A 19,245-nucleotide genomic window follows, 5' to 3' on the forward strand; every position below is an offset into this window, starting at 1 on the left:
AGTCAAGGATGGAATATTTATAAACTTTGAATGATGACATCATCCTCAAAGGCAGAGAACAGTGTGTTGGTGAAGCTGGGGATGTTGGGATCTTTTCTCCTACCTTGTTGACAATCACAAATATAATTCCCTCTCTCTTCACCAGCTCCATCCACTTTCCAATAGTTGACAACATCCTCAGCTTCACCAACATTCCATCCTCTGCCTCTGATGATGTCATCCTCTAAAAAATAAAAACATTCCATGCTTGCCTTTTATCTGCATGCCAGTCTGGGCCCCAGGTGTCATCCCAGTGTAACCAGTACTCCACAAGGTTTATGGTCTAAACGGTGTATCAGAGTGTCCTTTAAAGGCGTGTTCATGAGAAAGTAAGGGAGAAAAGCAGTTAAAGACAGGAGTCCTCCTTCTGATAAAAAATAAAACCCAATTCTTATTATTTTGGGAACAGAGCCAAGCACATTCAAGCATCACTTCCAGCATGAATGTGGAAGTGCACTTTAACAGCTTTTCTCCCTCATTTAGGTCAATGTATGAATGATGACCAAACCTAACAACAGCATTTTAAGAATCTTAATATGAGGAAACTGAGCCCATATTTTTCTAGACTTTAGACCTTATGTTAGCAGATGTCCATCATTAAAAGAGAAGAGTGAGCTCTATCAGGCTGTTTTAGTAGCTGTGGACTCAGTCAGGCCTCTGAGTGCTCAGATCACGCCAACATTTATCATTCTGGTATCCTGACAGCCCTCCATTTGTTATCCAGGTAAATTCTGAGTTTTCAGCTAAAACACACAGAGATCCGCTGATCTGATCTACCAGCCCTCCCTACCGTCACCCTCAGCAGCGGCGGGACACGCCCACATTGTCTGGCACGTGTTGTTCTTTCAGTCATTCTCAGACAGGCCACTATGTTGTTTCCTTTGTTGCTATGAGGCCAACCCAAACAAAACAACCTGGCTGCCTGCTGTCGTCCAATCAGCTTCCTCTGCAACCTCGTCAGACATTGAATGAAATATGAATAAAGAGTGTGAGGAGGCGACACACCTGCTGGCTGCAGGTAGAGCTCTGATACACGCTTAAGGTCTGAAGGGACCCCTTTCCACTTTAAATGAAGCTCTGTGGTCATTTCATATACCATCAGCCTGACTTCATGTTCATGGTCCACAGATATACCATCAACCTGTCCTCATGTTCATGGTCCACAGATATACCATCAACCTGTCCTCATGTTCATGGTCCACAGATATACCATCAGCCTGTCCTCATGTTCATGGTCCACAGATATACCATCAGCCTGTCCTCATGTTCATGGTCCACAGATATACCATCAACCTGTCCTCATGTTCATGGTCCACAGATATACCATCAACCTGTCCTCATGTTCATGGTCCACAGATATACCATCAACCTGTCCTCATGTTCATGGTCCACAGATATACCATCAACCTGTCCTCATGTTGCCTTAAAAGATGATGTCATTCATTAAAGGGATACTTCAACATTTTGGCATATTCGCCCATTGCCATAATCCCTATAGTCTTAGTAATAGGTCCGTTTCCTTTAGTTGTCGGTTGAAGCTGTTTCTAGATTTGGGGGGACCGTTAAACCAGCTGCGCTATGCTAGCAGACAGAATCTTTGTTTTCCCTCATCAAACTCATCAAATACACAATCCAACAACTCCAAAACGCTCTCATGGACAAGTTGTGACCTGCACATTCACCACGCTATGAAATAATAATGTATAATTATGTAACGTTACGACACATGAAGCAAATACTCTGAACTATTTCCTGAGTGGACCACTGGGCGGAGTGACACAGTGCAGCAGCCATGTCTGGAGTGTAGTTCCGGCTTTGCAATTAGCTTTAAAACATCTCCGTCTCGTCATGTTCCATGGTTATTTCATAGCGTTGTTAGAACCAGAGGAGGACAGAGAGGATGATGGGCCGTTGTTAGAACCAGAGGAGGACAGAGAGGTCTGATACCAGAGGATGGTCACATGGTCTGACGAAGAATCAGCTGGTGTCTGAGTAACCAATCAGCAGTGGTAATCTGTTATCACGTCTGATCAAACCCAAAGTCTCTGAGAGTTTTCACCTCGTAAAGAAGAACCAGCAGACGTGGTCTCTGCTGGAGGCGGGCGCTCGTCCCGCTGCATTCCTCGCTCCACATTCCTGCCGTCTGTGAGCGTTTCAGGCCGCTCTCTCTCTGAGGAGCGCTATCGACCAACGCAGAGAGCAGCATTAGGAGGGAGCACGCACACGCCTGCTCCTGCTGAGGGTCCAGACTGAGGCCTGCAGGCACAGACGCCGCTAAGCCCCCCTCTGAACTCAGATATGTGAACCTCTCCTTCACAATAAAAGCCTGGATGGGCTCTTTATGCCGCGCTACGGCCTCAAATCTGATTACCATGATAATCCTGTTTATCAGACATCATAAATATTCAGTCTGGTCCTGGAGAGCAAAACAAACACGTCCTCCAAACTCACAGGAAACAGCAGCTCTACGGCACGGATGTCACCATCTCAGGGTGTTCGCCATGTCAGAGAACGTTTCAGTGAGTACGTTCATGAGGTCAGGGGGCAGCGGTTACACCCCCTCATGACGGGACAGGGTGGAGCAGAGGCTACATGCCTCAGGACACCGCTCACAGGATCCTGGTTCTCTTCCCCATTATTTCCTGTCAGCAGTCCTTTCAAAATAAAGGCAGAAAGCCCTAAAAACATCTTTGACAACAACACCTGTGGCCACAGGTCTGTTTCGTTTTAGTGATCAAAGATGTATTTTATGGGGTTGTGGCTTTTATTTTGAAAGGAGTGCTGAAGGAAGACAGGAAGTATGGGGTAGAGAGGGGTTAGTTTAGTTCTGGTGGGCTTCATGCTGTAAGGGTGTTAGACCTGACTGGAAATTGGAACATTACCAGTATGAACAGTCAGAGTCTAGACTGGGATGCTCTGATGGTAACCATGGCAACAAGGGGAATTACATAACAATAGGTTTCTGTTGTTTGGTCCCTGGATGCAAGAATCCAAGATGGCAGCCTCCGTGAAGAGGGGCCTGCCGATGTTAGACTTCAGGGTTTATTCTCAGTTAATAACAGATAAAACGGTTTTATAAAGTCAACCACTGGTTATCTTTATCACCAGTCAGTGTCAGGGTTAGATCTGCTCAGAGCTACCTGCCTAAATATAAACACTTCAACAGATTTATGGATTTAAAGGAGGAATTCATTTTTTCAGGCAAGGATGGAATGTTCCAGAAGCTTTCATGACATCTGTCTTAAGCCATTAAAGGTGTTAAAGGATGACATCATTAAAGGCAAAGGCCCATTAACCCTGTGTGGCCATCACAGCGAGGCTGAAAGAGAAATAAACATTTAAAAGGCTCCGTGAATCAGCCGTCAGACGTGATCAGCAGGTCAGAGAGGAATATTGTCTGACCCACATCAGCACCTCTCAGTCACCCCTACCTGCCTGCCCGTCTGTCTGTGTGGGACGGTGACCGCACTCCACCATCTGGAGCTCCAGGGGCCCCCATATGTCTGAACCAACACCAAACAAAGAGCTCTGTGTGCACCCACTGGGCGGGGCTTAACCTACTGTATAACATTACCATCCTTCATCCCAGCAGTCACATTTCAGCACGATAACCCAGATTATAATGGTGTGAAGGGTTAATACTGCAGAGGATGGTTCACTGTCTAGGCTCCGCCCTCATCACCCTCATGCTCTTAACCCCGCAGGTAGATGATGGCTGGACAACGTCTCCTAAACAAACTCTCCATGACCATGTCACTGAAAGACTGGAGCAGAGCATGGATGCTGACATGGATGAGAGAAAGACTGAACACAGAAACAGTTTTAAGCCCTATGTCTGATAAAAACAGCCGAGCACACTGATCCTTAAACTATCAGAACTGGTGTAGTCTCCATGCCAGGCCAGCAGGAGGCGCTCTGATGTCATAATGACACAACAGGTGCACGCTCACATCCACTTCCAACTACAAAACAAAAATGGCCAGCACAAAACGACAGTGTGGACAGGTGATGACATGGGGACTAGCCGTGGAGAATGTTTGCTAACCACGAAAGGAACACATCATCTTCAAAGGCAGGGATGGAATGTTTGATAAACATGAAAGGATGACATCATCTTCAAAGGCAAGGATGGAATGTTTGCTTAACAATAATGGAACACATCGTTTTAAAAGGCAAGGATGGAATTTTTGATAAACATGAAAGGATGACATCATCTTCAAAGGCAAGGATGGAATGTTTGATAAACATGAAAGGATGACATCATCTTCAAAGGCAAGGATGGAATGTTTGCTTAACAATAATGGAACACATCGTTTTCAAAGGCAAGGATGGAATGTTTGATTAACATGAAAGGAACACATCATCTTCAAAGGAAGGGATGGAATGGTTGATTAACATGTTAGGATGACATCATCTTCAAAGGCAAGGATGGAATGTTTGCCTAACACTAATGGAACACATTGTTTTCAAAGGCAAGGATGGAATGTTTGATTAACACGAAAGGATGACATCATCTTCAAAGGCAAGGATGGAATGTTTGCTTAACCCTAAAGGAACACATCATCTTCAAAGGCAAGGATGGAATGTTTGATAAACATGAAAGGATGACATCATCTTCAAAGGCAAGGATGGAATGTTTGCTTAACAATAATGGAACACATCGTTTTAAAAGGCAAGGATGGAATTTTTGATAAACATGAAAGGATGACATCATCTTCAAAGGCAAGGATGGAATGTTTGATAAACATGAAAGGATGACATCATCTTCAAAGGCAAGGATGGAATGTTTGCTTAACAATAATGGAACACATCGTTTTCAAAGGCAAGGATGGAATGTTTGATTAACATGAAAGGAACACATCATCTTCAAAGGAAGGGATGGAATGGTTGATTAACATGTTAGGATGACATCATCTTCAAAGGCAAGGATGGAATGTTTGCCTAACACTAATGGAACACATTGTTTTCAAAGGCAAGGATGGAATGTTTGATTAACACGAAAGGAACACATTATCTTCAAAGGCAAGGATGGAATATTTGATTGACACTTAAGGATGACATCATCTTCAAAGGCAGAGGCTTGAATGTTTGATTAACATGAAAGGACAACATCATCTTCAAAGGCAAAGATGGAATGTTTGCTTAACACTAATGGAACACATCGTTTTCAAAGGCAAGGATGGAATGTTTGATTAACATGAAAGGAACACATCATCTTCAAAGGTAGGGATTGATGGTTGATTAACATGTAAAGATGACATCATCTTCAAAGGCAGAGGATTGAATGGTTGATTAATATGAAAGAAACACATCATCTTCAAAGGCAAGGATGGAATGTTTGCTTAACACAAAAGAAACACATCATCTCCAAAGGCAAGGATGGAATGTTTGATTACACGAAAGGAACACATTATCTTCAAAGGCAAGGATGGAATATTTGATTAACACTTAAGGATGACATCATCTTCAAAGGCAAGGATGGAATGTTTGCTTAACACTAATGGAACACATCATCTTCAAAGGCAAGGATGGAATATTTGATTAACACGAAAGGATGACATCATCTTCAAAGGCAAGGATGGAATGTTTGCTTAACCCTAAAAGAACACGTCATCTTCAAAGGCAAGGATGGAATGTTTGATTGACATTAAAGGATGATATCTTTAAAGGCAAGAATGGAATGTTTGATTAAAACAAAAGGATGACATCATCTTCAAAGGCAAGGATGGAATGTTTGATTAACACGAAAGGACAACATCATCTTCAAAGGCAAGGATGGAATATTTGATTAACACTCAAGGATCACATCATCTTCAAAGGCAAGGATGGAATGTTTTATAAATTGTAAAGGATGACATCATCTTCAAAGGCAAGGATGGAATGTTTGATTAAAATGAAAGGATGACATCATCTTCAAAGGCAAGGATGGAATGTTTTATAAATTGTAAAGGATGACATCATCTTTGAAGGTAAGGATGGAATGTTTGATTAAATTCAAAGGATGGCAACTGTCATTTCTATCCCATTGTCACCCCGGTGACCATGGTAACCATGGTAATCACAGTGATAAGTGACTGAGCTGATCCCAGCCTGCATGGCACTCCTGCAGAGTGGTTGTCATGGTTACCAGAGTTATAGTGACACAGGGTGAGATGGTTAACGACCTGTCTGCAGACTGACAGCTCTGACTTCCTGTTATGGACCCTTACCTCATCATGGGATGGATCTACACACCAACACACACCAACACCCCCCAACACACACACACACACACCCACACACACACACACCCACACACTGACACAAACACTGGAGCCGATATGATTGATGAGGTCTCAGAGGAGGTTAATCCCACTCAGAGGATAATGGACCACAGCACCAGATGGACCCTAGCACTCTCTGTTTCAATCACACACTAATACACACTAATACACACTAATACACACCCCTCAAAGCCCGCTGTGCTTCAGGTTACAGAGGAGCACAGGGTTAGGAAGGGTGATGAAGATGTGAGGAGGAGGAGGCTCTGTCTCTAACTTTACCCCTCATTAACAGTGAAACAGAGCTACAGGTGTAGTGGTGAAATCTGCTCCTGTGTAATAGGACGACCCTTCTATTTCCTGATCCATTGTCATAGACATCGACAGTTTTAATGGAGACAGATAAGACGATTACACCGGGTTTTAACAACACTAAATTATGATATTCATGGGTACCATTACACCATGAAGACAAAAGAACACCCAGAGAGAAGTTTACTGAAAGTCTAAGTCAGAAGATGGAGACAGAAACATCTCCAAGTCTCTGAACATCCCCCAGGGTTCAGTTAAATCATCATGAAGAAATGAAGGAATATGTCACATGTGTAAATCTGCCTAGATCAGACCGTCCTCACACACTGAGTGGGCGTGCAAGAAGGAGACTAGTGAGAGAGGACACCAAGACACCTATGACTACTCTGAAGGAGCTCCAAGCTTCAGCAGCTGAGATGGAGAGACTCTGCAGACAACAACTGTTGGCCGGGTTCTTCACCAGTCAGAGCTTTATGGGAGAGTGGCAAAGAGAAAGACACTGTTGAAGAAAACTCAGATTCAATCTGGACTAGAGTTCACCAGAAGGACTGTGGGAGACTCCATGGTCAAGAGGAAGAAAGGTCTTTGGTCTGATGAGACCAGAATGGAGCTTTGAGACCATCAGACAAGACGCCAAACACTGACATCACCACAAACACACCATCCCCACTGTGGAGCACGCTGGTGGCAGCATCATGCTGTTGGGATGCTTCTCAGCAGCATCGTGCTGTGGGGATGCTTCTGGGCATCCGGCCCTGGAAGTCTTGGTCAAATGTCCCTTTTTTAGGTTTTCTGGTGGACTTTGTCTCTTAGACTAAAACGAGCCCCAGGATTCAGGATCCAGGCGTCGGCTTTTAGGGGTCTAAACCCTGCTGCTGCTCCGGCCGTTGTTTTGTGCCTCTGGAGCTTAATTTGAGCAGGATGTGGAGAAAAACAAGATTAAAGTTTGGGGATTGTTTTGGAGAGATTAGGAGTGAGCTAATCCCTAACGGGAGGAGGATCAGGGCCTGAAGAATGCCGGGTTAGATGGGACCATTATTTCTGATGTGTGTGTTGAAGGGTTCCCTGTTCAGTTCTGGGGTTCTGAGCGTTAAAGAGGACTCTCTCCTCTCAGTAATCTGATTACAGCTGCAGCTGTCAGTGAGCCTCAACAACAACAGAAGCTAGCAGATTAGCATCATTACATCATGAATTATTAACCAGAGATTAGTCTGAACCCTGACCAGGACTAACTGTGACCAGCTCTGATCACAGATCTGGGAGTCAGACCTTAGACCCTACACCTTAGACCTGATCACACCTCACAGTCCTGTCAGTGCACACAGGAGACCCCTGACTACCACAGAAGACCCCTGACTATCACAGGAGACCCCTGACTACCACAGGAGACCCCTGACTACCACAGAAGACCCCTGACTATCACAGGAGACCCCTGACTACCACAGGAGACCCCTGACTACCACAGAAGACCCCTGACTATCACAGGAGACCCCTGACTACCACAGGAGACCCCTGACTACCACAGGCAACCCCTGACTACCACAGAAGACCCCTGACTACCACAGAAGACCCCTGACTACCACAGGAGACCCCTGACTACCACAGGAGACCCCTGACTACCACAGAAGACCCCTGATCAGCACAGGAGACCCCTGACTACCACAGGAGACCCCTGACTATCACAGGAGACCCCTGACTACCACAGGAGACCCCTGACTACCACAGAAGACCCCTGACTATCACAGGAGACCCCTGACTATCACAGGAGACCCCTGACTACCACAGGAGACCCCTGACTACCACAGAAGACCCCTGACTATCACAGGAGACCCCTGACTACCACAGGAGACCCCTGACTACCACAGAAGACCCCTGACTACCACAGGAGACCCCTGACTACCACAGAAGACCCCTGACTATCACAGGAGACCCCTGACTACCACAGGCAACCCCTGACTACCACAGAAGACCCCTGACTATCACAGGAGACCCCTGACTACCACAGAAGACCCCTGACTACCACAGGCAACCCCTGACTACCACAGAAGACCCCTGACTACCACAGAAGACCCCTGACTACCACAGGAGACCCCTGACTACCACAGGAGACCCCTGACTACCACAGAAGACCCCTGATCAGCACAGGAGACCCCTGACTACCACAGGAGACCCCTGACTATCACAGGAGATCCCTGACTACCACAGGAGACCCCTGACTACCACAGAAGACCCCTGACTATCACAGGAGACCCCTGACTATCACAGAAGACCCCTGACTACCACAGAAGACCCCTGACTACCACAGGAGACCCCTGACTACCACAGGAGACCCCTGACTACCACAGAAGACCCCTGACTACCACAGGAGACCCCTGACTACCACAGAAGACCCCTGACTATCACAGGAGACCCCTGACTACCACAGGCAACCCCTGACTACCACAGAAGACCCCTGACTATCACAGGAGACCCCTGACTACCACAGAAGACCCCTGACTACCACAGGCAACCCCTGACTACCACAGAAGACCCCTGACTACCACAGAAGACCCCTGACTACCACAGAAGACGCCTGATCAGCACAGGAGACCCCTGACTACCACAGGAGACCCCTGACTACCACAGAAGACCCCTGACTACCACAGAAGACCCCTGACTACCACAGGAGACCCCTGACTACCACAGGCGACCCCTGACTACCACAGAAGACCCCTGACTACCACAGAAGACCCCTGACTACCACAGAAGACCCCTGACTATCACAGGAGACCCCTGACTACCACAGGAGACCCCTGACTACCACAGGCAACCCCTGACTACCACAGAAGACCCCTGACTACCACAGAAGACCCCTGACTACCACAGGAGACCCCTGACTACCACAGGAGACCCCTGACTACCACAGGCAACCCCTGATCAGCACAGGAGACCCCTGACTACCACAGGAGACCCCTGACTACCACAGAAGACCCCTGACTATCACAGGAGACCCCTGACTACCACAGAAGACCCCTGATCAGCACAGGAGACCCCTGACTACCACAGAAGACCCCTGACTACCACAGAAGACCCCTGACTATCACAGGAGACCCCTGACTACCACAGGAGACCCCTGACTACCACAGAAGACCCCTGACTACCACAGAAGACCCCTGACTACCACAGAAGACCCCTGACTACCACAGGAGACCCCTGACTACCACAGGAGACCCCTGACTACCACAGAAGACCCCTGATCAGCACAGGAGACCCCTGACTACCACAGGAGACCCCTGACTATCACAGGAGACCCCTGACTACCACAGGAGACCCCTGACTACCACAGAAGACCCCTGACTATCACAGGAGACCCCTGACTATCACAGGAGACCCCTGACTACCACAGGAGACCCCTGACTACCACAGAAGACCCCTGACTATCACAGGAGACCCCTGACTACCACAGGAGACCCCTGACTACCACAGAAGACCCCTGACTACCACAGGAGACCCCTGACTACCACAGAAGACCCCTGACTACCACAGGAGACCCCTGACTACCACAGGCAACCCCTGACTACCACAGAAGACCCCTGACTATCACAGGAGACCCCTGACTACCACAGAAGACCCCTGACTACCACAGGCAACCCCTGACTACCACAGAAGACCCCTGACTACCACAGAAGACCCCTGACTACCACAGAAGACGCCTGATCAGCACAGGAGACCCCTGACTACCACAGGAGACCCCTGACTACCACAGAAGACCCCTGACTACCACAGAAGACCCCTGACTACCACAGGAGACCCCTGACTACCACAGAAGACCCCTGACTACCACAGGAGACCCCTGACTACCACAGGAGACCCCTGACTACCACAGAAGACCCCTGATCAGCACAGGAGACCCCTGACTACCACAGGAGACCCCTGACTATCACAGGAGACCCCTGACTACCACAGGAGACCCCTGACTACCACAGAAGACCCCTGACTATCACAGGAGACCCCTGACTATCACAGGAGACCCCTGACTACCACAGGAGACCCCTGACTACCACAGAAGACCCCTGACTATCACAGGAGACCCCTGACTACCACAGGAGACCCCTGACTACCACAGAAGACCCCTGACTACCACAGGAGACCCCTGACTACCACAGAAGACCCCTGACTATCACAGGAGACCCCTGACTACCACAGAAGACCCCTGACTATCACAGGAGACCCCTGACTACCACAGAAGACCCCTGATCAGCACAGGAGACCCCTGACTACCACAGAAGACCCCTGACTACCACAGAAGACCCCTGACTATCACAGGAGACCCCTGACTACCACAGGAGACCCCTGACTACCACAGAAGACCCCTGACTACCACAGAAGACCCCTGACTACCACAGAAGACCCCTGACTACCACAGGAGACCCCTGACTACCACAGGAGACCCCTGACTACCACAGAAGACCCTGATCAGCACAGGAGACCCTGACTACCACAGGAGACCCCTGACTACCACAGGAGACCCCTGACTACCACAGGAGACCCCTGACTACCACAGAAGACCCCTGACTATCACAGGAGACCCCTGACTATCACAGGAGACCCCTGACTACCACAGGAGACCCCTGACTACCACAGAAGACCCCTGACTATCACAGGAGACCCCTGACTACCACAGGAGACCCCTGACTACCACAGAAGACCCCTGACTACCACAGGAGACCCCTGACTACCACAGAAGACCCCTGACTATCACAGGAGACCCCTGACTACCACAGGCAACCCCTGACTACCACAGAAGACCCCTGACTATCACAGGAGACCCCTGACTACCACAGAAGACCCCTGACTACCACAGGCAACCCCTGACTACCACAGAAGACCCCTGACTACCACAGAAGACCCCTGACTACCACAGAAGACGCCTGATCAGCACAGGAGACCCCTGACTACCACAGGAGACCCCTGACTACCACAGAAGACCCCTGACTACCACAGAAGACCCCTGACTACCACAGGAGACCCCTGACTACCACAGAAGACCCCTGACTACCACAGGAGACCCCTGACTACCACAGGAGACCCCTGACTACCACAGAAGACCCCTGATCAGCACAGGAGACCCCTGACTACCACAGGAGACCCCTGACTATCACAGGAGACCCCTGACTACCACAGGAGACCCCTGACTACCACAGAAGACCCCTGACTATCACAGGAGACCCCTGACTATCACAGGAGACCCCTGACTACCACAGGAGACCCCTGACTACCACAGAAGACCCCTGACTATCACAGGAGACCCCTGACTACCACAGGAGACCCCTGACTACCACAGAAGACCCCTGACTACCACAGGAGACCCCTGACTACCACAGAAGACCCCTGACTATCACAGGAGACCTCTGACTACCACAGGCAACCCCTGACTACCACAGAAGACCCCTGACTATCACAGGAGACCCCTGACTACCACAGAAGACCCCTGACTACCACAGGCAACCCCTGACTACCACAGAAGACCCCTGACTACCACAGAAGACCCCTGACTACCACAGAAGACGCCTGATCAGCACAGGAGACCCCTGACTACCACAGGAGACCCCTGACTACCACAGGCAACCCCTGACTACCACAGAAGACCCCTGACTACCACAGGAGACCCCTGACTACCACAGAAGACCCCTGATCAGCACAGGAGACCCCTGACTACCACAGGAGACCCCTGATCAGCACAGGAGACCCCTGACCACCACAGGAGACCCCTGATCAGCACAGGAGACCACTGACCACCACAGGAGACCCCTGACTACCACAGAAGACCCCTGACTACCACAGGAGACCCCTGACTACCACAGAAGACCCCTGACTATCACAGGAGACCCCTGACTACCACAGAAGACCCCTGACTATCACAGGAGACCCCTGACTACCACAGAAGACCCCTGATCAGCACAGGAGACCCCTGACTACCACAGAAGACCCCTGACTACCACAGAAGACCCCTGACTATCACAGGAGACCCCTGACTACCACAGGAGACCCCTGACTACCACAGGCAACCCCTGACTACCACAGAAGACCCCTGACTACCACAGAAGACCCCTGACTACCACAGGAGACCCCTGACTACCACAGGAGACCCCTGACTACCACAGAAGACCCCTGATCAGCACAGGAGACCCCTGACTACCACAGGAGACCCCTGACTATCACAGGAGACCCTGACTACCACAGGAGACCCTGAATACCACAGTAGACCCCTGACTACCACAGTAGACCCCTGACTACCACAGGAGACCCCTGACTACCACAGGAGACCCCTGACTACCACAGAAGACCCCTGACTATCACAGGAGACCCCTGACTACCACAGGAGACCCCTGACTACCACAGAAGACCCCTGACTACCACAGGAGACCCCTGACTACCACAGAAGACCCCTGACTAGCACAGGCGACCCCTGACTACCACAGGCAACCCTGACTACCACAGAAGACCCCTGACTATCACAGGAGACCCCTGACTACCACAGAAGACCCCTGACTACCACAGGCAACCCCTGACTACCACAGAAGACCCCTGACTACCACAGAAGACCCCTGACTACCACAGAAGACGCCTGATCAGCACAGGAGACCCCTGACTACCACAGGAGACCCCTGACTACCACAGAAGACCCCTGACTACCACAGAAGACCCCTGACTACCACAGGAGACCCCTGACTACCACAGAAGACCCCTGACTACCACAGCAGACCCCTGACTACCACAGTAGACCCCTGACTACCACAGAAGACCCCTGATCAGCACAGGAGACCCCTGACTACCACAGGAGACCCCTGACTATCACAGGAGACCCCTGACTACCACAGGAGACCCCTGACTACCACAGAAGACCCCTGACTATCACAGGAGACCCCTGACTATCACAGGAGACCCCTGACTACCACAGGAGACCCCTGACTACCACAGAAGACCCCTGACTATCACAGGAGACCCCTGACTACCACAGGAGACCCCTGACTACCACAGAAGACCCCTGACTACCACAGGAGACCCTGACTACCACAGAAGACCCTGACTATCACAGGAGACCTCTGACTACCACAGGCAACCCCTGACTACCACAGAAGACCCCTGACTATCACAGGAGACCCCTGACTACCACAGAAGACCCCTGACTACCACAGGCAACCCCTGACTACCACAGAAGACCCCTGACTACCACAGAAGACCCCTGACTACCACAGAAGACGCCTGATCAGCACAGGAGACCCCTGACTACCACAGGAGACCCCTGACTACCACAGGCAACCCCTGACTACCACAGAAGACCCCTGACTACCACAGGAGACCCCTGACTACCACAGAAGACCCCTGATCAGCACAGGAGACCCCTGACTACCACAGGAGACCCCTGATCAGCACAGGAGACCCCTGACCACCACAGGAGACCCCTGATCAGCACAGGAGACCACTGACCACCACAGGAGACCCCTGACCACCACAGGAGACCCCTGACCACCACAGGAGACCCCTGACCACTACAGGAGACCCCTGACTATTACAGGGTTAGGGTTAGTTTAGAGCGGGACTGCTCCACAGGGTTGACATTGGCTTTTTAAGACTAAAAGTCCAGGAGAGATTGAAGGGGTCAGAGGTTAAAACCGATGTTCTGTCCTCTTCTCAGACATCACGCCTGCTACTACCGGGACTAGAACAAATGACCTGTCGTACCTTTTTTGGTGATGATGATCCGCAGCAGAGGATTTGCCGACGACACGGCTTTGTGGAAGTTGTCGTCGTTGTTGATTGGCAGCAGGTCTCCATGTACGTCGGCGTATCCCAGCAACACGTCCATTCCCGGGATACGGTGGATGGTTTGGAGGAGGCGGTAAAACTCCTGGAAGCCCCCTGGGCCGTTCCTCTTCAGAGCGAAACGACGGTACTCTGCTTCAAACTGACCGAGACAAAGAGGGAGAAAATAATACCAGGATTTAGTTCCTGGAGAGAGACTGGGATCTGTCTTTAAACCAAAACAGACAAGATTCAAGAATCTTCCAGCATCATTAGCGTCATTATTAGAACACAGAAACACCAACAGTTTCCTAGACTGGACTTTGGTGACAACCTCTAGAAAAGTGGCTAGGGGTGAGGGGTTCATGGTGTCATCTTCTAAGGCAAGGTAGGAATGTTTGATAATCTTATAAAGATAACATCATCGTCAAAGGCAAGGTAGGAATGTTTGATAATCTTATAAAGATAACATCATCGTCAAAGGCAAGGTAGGAATGTTTGATAATCTTATAAAGATAACATCATCGTCAAAGGCAAGGTAGGAATGTTTGATAATCTTATAAAGATAACATCGTCGTCAAAGTCAAGGTAGGAATGTTTGATAATCTTATAAAGATAACATCATCGTCAAAGTCAAGGCAGGAATGTTTGATAATCTTATAAAGAAAACATCAACATCTAAGTCAAGGTGGGAATGTTTGATGATCTTATAATGATAACATCATCTTCTAAGTCAAGGTGGGAACGTTTGATAAACCTGTAATGATAACCATATCCAGATATGACGGAGCAGTGGGTCTATTCCTCCCTCCTCTCTCTCTGTCCCTAAGGCTGAACTCTGACCTCGCCCTGATGAACCTCATTAAGACCACACATACCTGCGCTCTGACTCCTCCCCCTTACCCAGAGCTCCTGACCAGGTACGGGTGAAGCTGGAAAGTTGTGGCTCAGAGTCGTCCTCACTCTGACAGTCTGCTGTGATCAGACAGGCCAAATAAATCTACGTAGACTATCTAATCACCCACAGAGAGAGTGACTGTAGTCACTGATGTTTGAGTAAAACGCTGATCTAACGCCACGGAGATGAAGAATGGACGTAGTACTGCCAGTTTAACACAACTGTGTTTGACTAAAGAGACTCGTACGTGTCCAACCTGAAGTCTGAGCTGATGGAATTTACCAGGAATTCAAGCTTGGAGCCAAACCGCACATTCCACCAGAGAAGGAATTTAAAAAGGCTTTGTTTTCATATTCAAACACTCAGATATGTTCAATCATTAATCACAGGGATTTAACGGCTGATTCTGGAGGAGAAGTACATCTTTAAAGTAAAATAAATGTGAAACCCCCACGACCACAGCTGATGATGGAGCCGTCTAAGATCAGTAAAGCTTCACTAACAGACCGATGTCTGCTAAAGACACTGACCTCTGGATGATTCCAGCATCCTTCATCTCCACCAGGATTAACACACAGAACCATCGCCTCATGTGACTGAACTTTCTCTCAGACTTTTAGAAAAGAGCACAGATGTGACTCCTCCCCCTCCTACACACCTGTCCTATAGCACAGATGTAACTCCTCCCCCTCCTACACACCTGTCCTATAGCACAGATGTAACTCCTCCCCCTCCTACACACCTGTCCTGTAGCACAGATTTAACTCCTCCCCCTCCTACACACCTGTCCTATAGCACAGATGTAACTCCTCCCCCTCCTACACACCTGTCCTGTAGCACAGATTTAAATCCTCCCCCTCCTACACACCTGTCCTATAGCACAGATGTAACTCCTCCCCCTCCTACACACCTGTCCTGTAGCACAGATTTAAATCCTCCCCCTCCTACACACCTGTCCTATAGCACAGATGTAACTCCTCCCCCTCCTACACACCTGTCCTGTAGCACAGATGTAACTCCTCCCCCTCCTACACACCTGTCCTGTAGCACAGATGTAACTCCTCCCCCTCCTACACACCTGTCCTGTAGCACAGATGTAACTCCTCCCCATCCTACACACCTGTCCTGTAGCACAGATGTAACTCCTCCCCCTCCTACACACCTGTCCTATAGCACAGATTTAACTCCTCCCCCTCCTACACACCTGTCCTGTAGCACAGATGTAACTCCTCCCCCTCCTACACACCTGTCCTGTAGCAGATTTAACTCCTCCCCCTTCTACACACCTGTCCTGTAGCACAGATGTAACTCCTCCTCCTCCTACACACCTGTCCTGTAGCACAGATGTAACCCCTACACACCTGTCCTATAGCACAGATGTAACTCCTCCCTCTCCTACACACCTGTCCTGTAGCACAGATTTAACTCCTCCCCCTTCTACACACCTGTCCTGTAGCACAGATGTAACTCCTCCCCCTCCTACACACCTGTCCTGTAGCACAGATGTAACTCCCCACACACCTGTCCTATAGCACAGATTTAACTCCTCCTCCTACACACCTGTCCTGTAGCACAGATGTATCTCCTCCCCCTCCTACACACCTGTCCTGTAGCACAGATGTAACTCCCCCCCCACACACCTGTCCTATAGCACAGATGTAACTCCTCCCCCTTCTACACACCTGTCCTGTAGCACAGATGTAACTCCTCCCCCTCCTACACACCTGTCCTGTAGCACAGATGTTACCCCTCCCCCTCCTACACACCTGTCCTGTAGCCCAGATGGAACTCCCCCCCGCCTACACACCTGTCCTGTAGCACAGATGTAACTCCCCCCCCACACACCTGTCCTGTAGCACAGATGTAACTCCCCCCCTACACACCTGTCCTGTAGCACAGATGTAACTCCTCCCCCTCCTACACACCTGTCCTATAGCACAGATTTAACTCCTCCCCCTCCTACACACCTGTCCTGTAGCACAGATGTAACTCCTCCCCTCCTACACACCTCTCCTATAGCACAGATTTAACTCCTCCCCCTCCTACACACCTGTCCTGTAGCACAGATGTAACTCCTCCCCATCCTACACACCTGTCCTGTAGCACAGATTTAACTCCTCCCACTCATACACACCGGTACTGAAGAACAGATGTAACTCCTCCTCCTACACACCTGTCCTGTAGCAGATTTAACTCCTCCCCCTTCTACACACCTGTCCTGTAGCACAGATGTAACTCCTCCTCCTCCTACACACCTGTCCTGTAGCACAGATGTAACTCCTCCCACTCCTACACACCTGTCCTGTAGAACGGATGTAGGTCCTCCCGCTCCTAGACACCTGTCCTGTAGCACAGATGTAACTCCTCCCCCTTCTACACACCTGTCCTGTAGCACAGATGTAACTCCTCCCCCTCCTACACACCTGTCCTTTAGCACAGATTTAACTCCTCCCCCTCCTACACACCTGTCCTGTAGCACAGATGTAACTCCTCCCCCTCCTACACACCTGTCCTGTAGCACAGATGTAACTCCCCCCCTACACACTTGTCCTATAGCACAGATGTAACTCCTCCCCCTTCTACACACCTGTCCTGTAGCACAGATGTAACTCCTCCCCTCCTACACACCTGTCCTGTAGCACAGATGTAACTCCCCTACACACCTGTCCTATAGCACAGATGTAACTCCTCCCCTCCTACACACCTGTCCTGTAGCACAGATGTAACTCCCCCCCTACACACCTGTCCTATAGCACAGATGTAACTCCTCCCCCTTCTACACACCTGTCCTGTAGCACCGAAGTACCTCCTCACCCTCCTACACACCTGTCCTATAGCACAGATGTAACTCCTCCCCCTTCTACACACCTGTCCTGTAGCACAGATGTAACCCCTCCCCCTCCTACACACCTGTCCTATAGCACAGATGTAACTCCTCCCCCTTCTACACACCTGTCCTGTAGCACAGATGTAACCCCTCCCCCTCCTACACACCTGTCCTGTAGCACAGATGTAACTCCCCCCCGACACACCTGTCCTGTAGCACAGATGTAACTCCTCCTCCTACACACCTGTCCTGTAGCACAGATGTAACCCCCACACACCTGTCCTGTAGCACAGATGTAACTCCTCCGCCTCCTACACACCTGTCCTGTAGCACAGATGTAACTCCTCCTCCTACACACCTGTCCTATAGCACAGATGTAACTCCTCCCCTTCTACACACCTGTCCTATAGCACAGATGTAACTCCTCCCCCTCCTACACACCTGTCCTGTAGCACAGATGTTACCCCTCCCCCTCCTACACACCTGTCCTGTAGCACAGATGTAACTCCCCCCCTACACACCTGTCCTGTAGCACAGATGTAACTCCTCCCCCTCCTACACACCTGTCCTGTAGCACAGATGTAACCCCCCACACACACACCTGTCCTGTAGCACAGATGTAACTCCTCCTCCTCCTACACACCTGTCCTGTAGCACAGATGTAACTCCTCCCCCTCCTACACACCTGTCCTGTAGCACAGATGTAACCCCCCACACACACACCTGTCCTGTAGCACAGATGTAACTCCTCCTCCTCCTACACACCTGTCCTGTAGCACAGATTTAACTCCTCCCCCGTGGTGGCCGTTAGAGCTAATCTGAATCAGTTTGCCCCCCAAGGAGAAAACCAGGTCTCTGTGGTTCCTGTTGATGAATGCACTGTGGTAGTGGTTCACATGCGTGCTGATAATAATGATGGCCTCAGGGATGACAGAAACAGGGGGCGGGGCCATAATAAAGGGGGAAGAGCCATTATAAACAAACTTAGGTAATTAGAGGGTGTAAATAGTTGAAGGGATTATTGTGGCTAAAGCAGGTTTGTGTAGTTCTGTGGATCAGGATTATCAGGCTGTTGGCTCACTCTGGAGCTCTAAATGGAGCCATTATTACCAGGACAAAAGACC

General features: G+C 49.7%; 1 protein-coding gene across 1 annotated transcript in view; it reads right to left on the reverse strand.

The window, feature by feature from the left end:
* The window catches only part of pard6a (par-6 family cell polarity regulator alpha), a 49,249-nt gene that overhangs the window by 18,634 nt on the left and 11,370 nt on the right, over positions 1–19,245 (reverse strand). The window contains exon 2 of the mRNA XM_041796777.1: positions 14,337–14,559. Within this exon, the coding sequence (XP_041652711.1) occupies positions 14,337–14,559 (223 nt within the window). The remainder of the gene's footprint in view (positions 1–14,336; positions 14,560–19,245) is intronic.

This window comes from Cheilinus undulatus, linkage group 9 (assembly GCF_018320785.1).
Source record: "Cheilinus undulatus linkage group 9, ASM1832078v1, whole genome shotgun sequence".
NCBI lineage: Eukaryota > Metazoa > Chordata > Actinopteri > Labriformes > Labridae > Cheilinus > Cheilinus undulatus.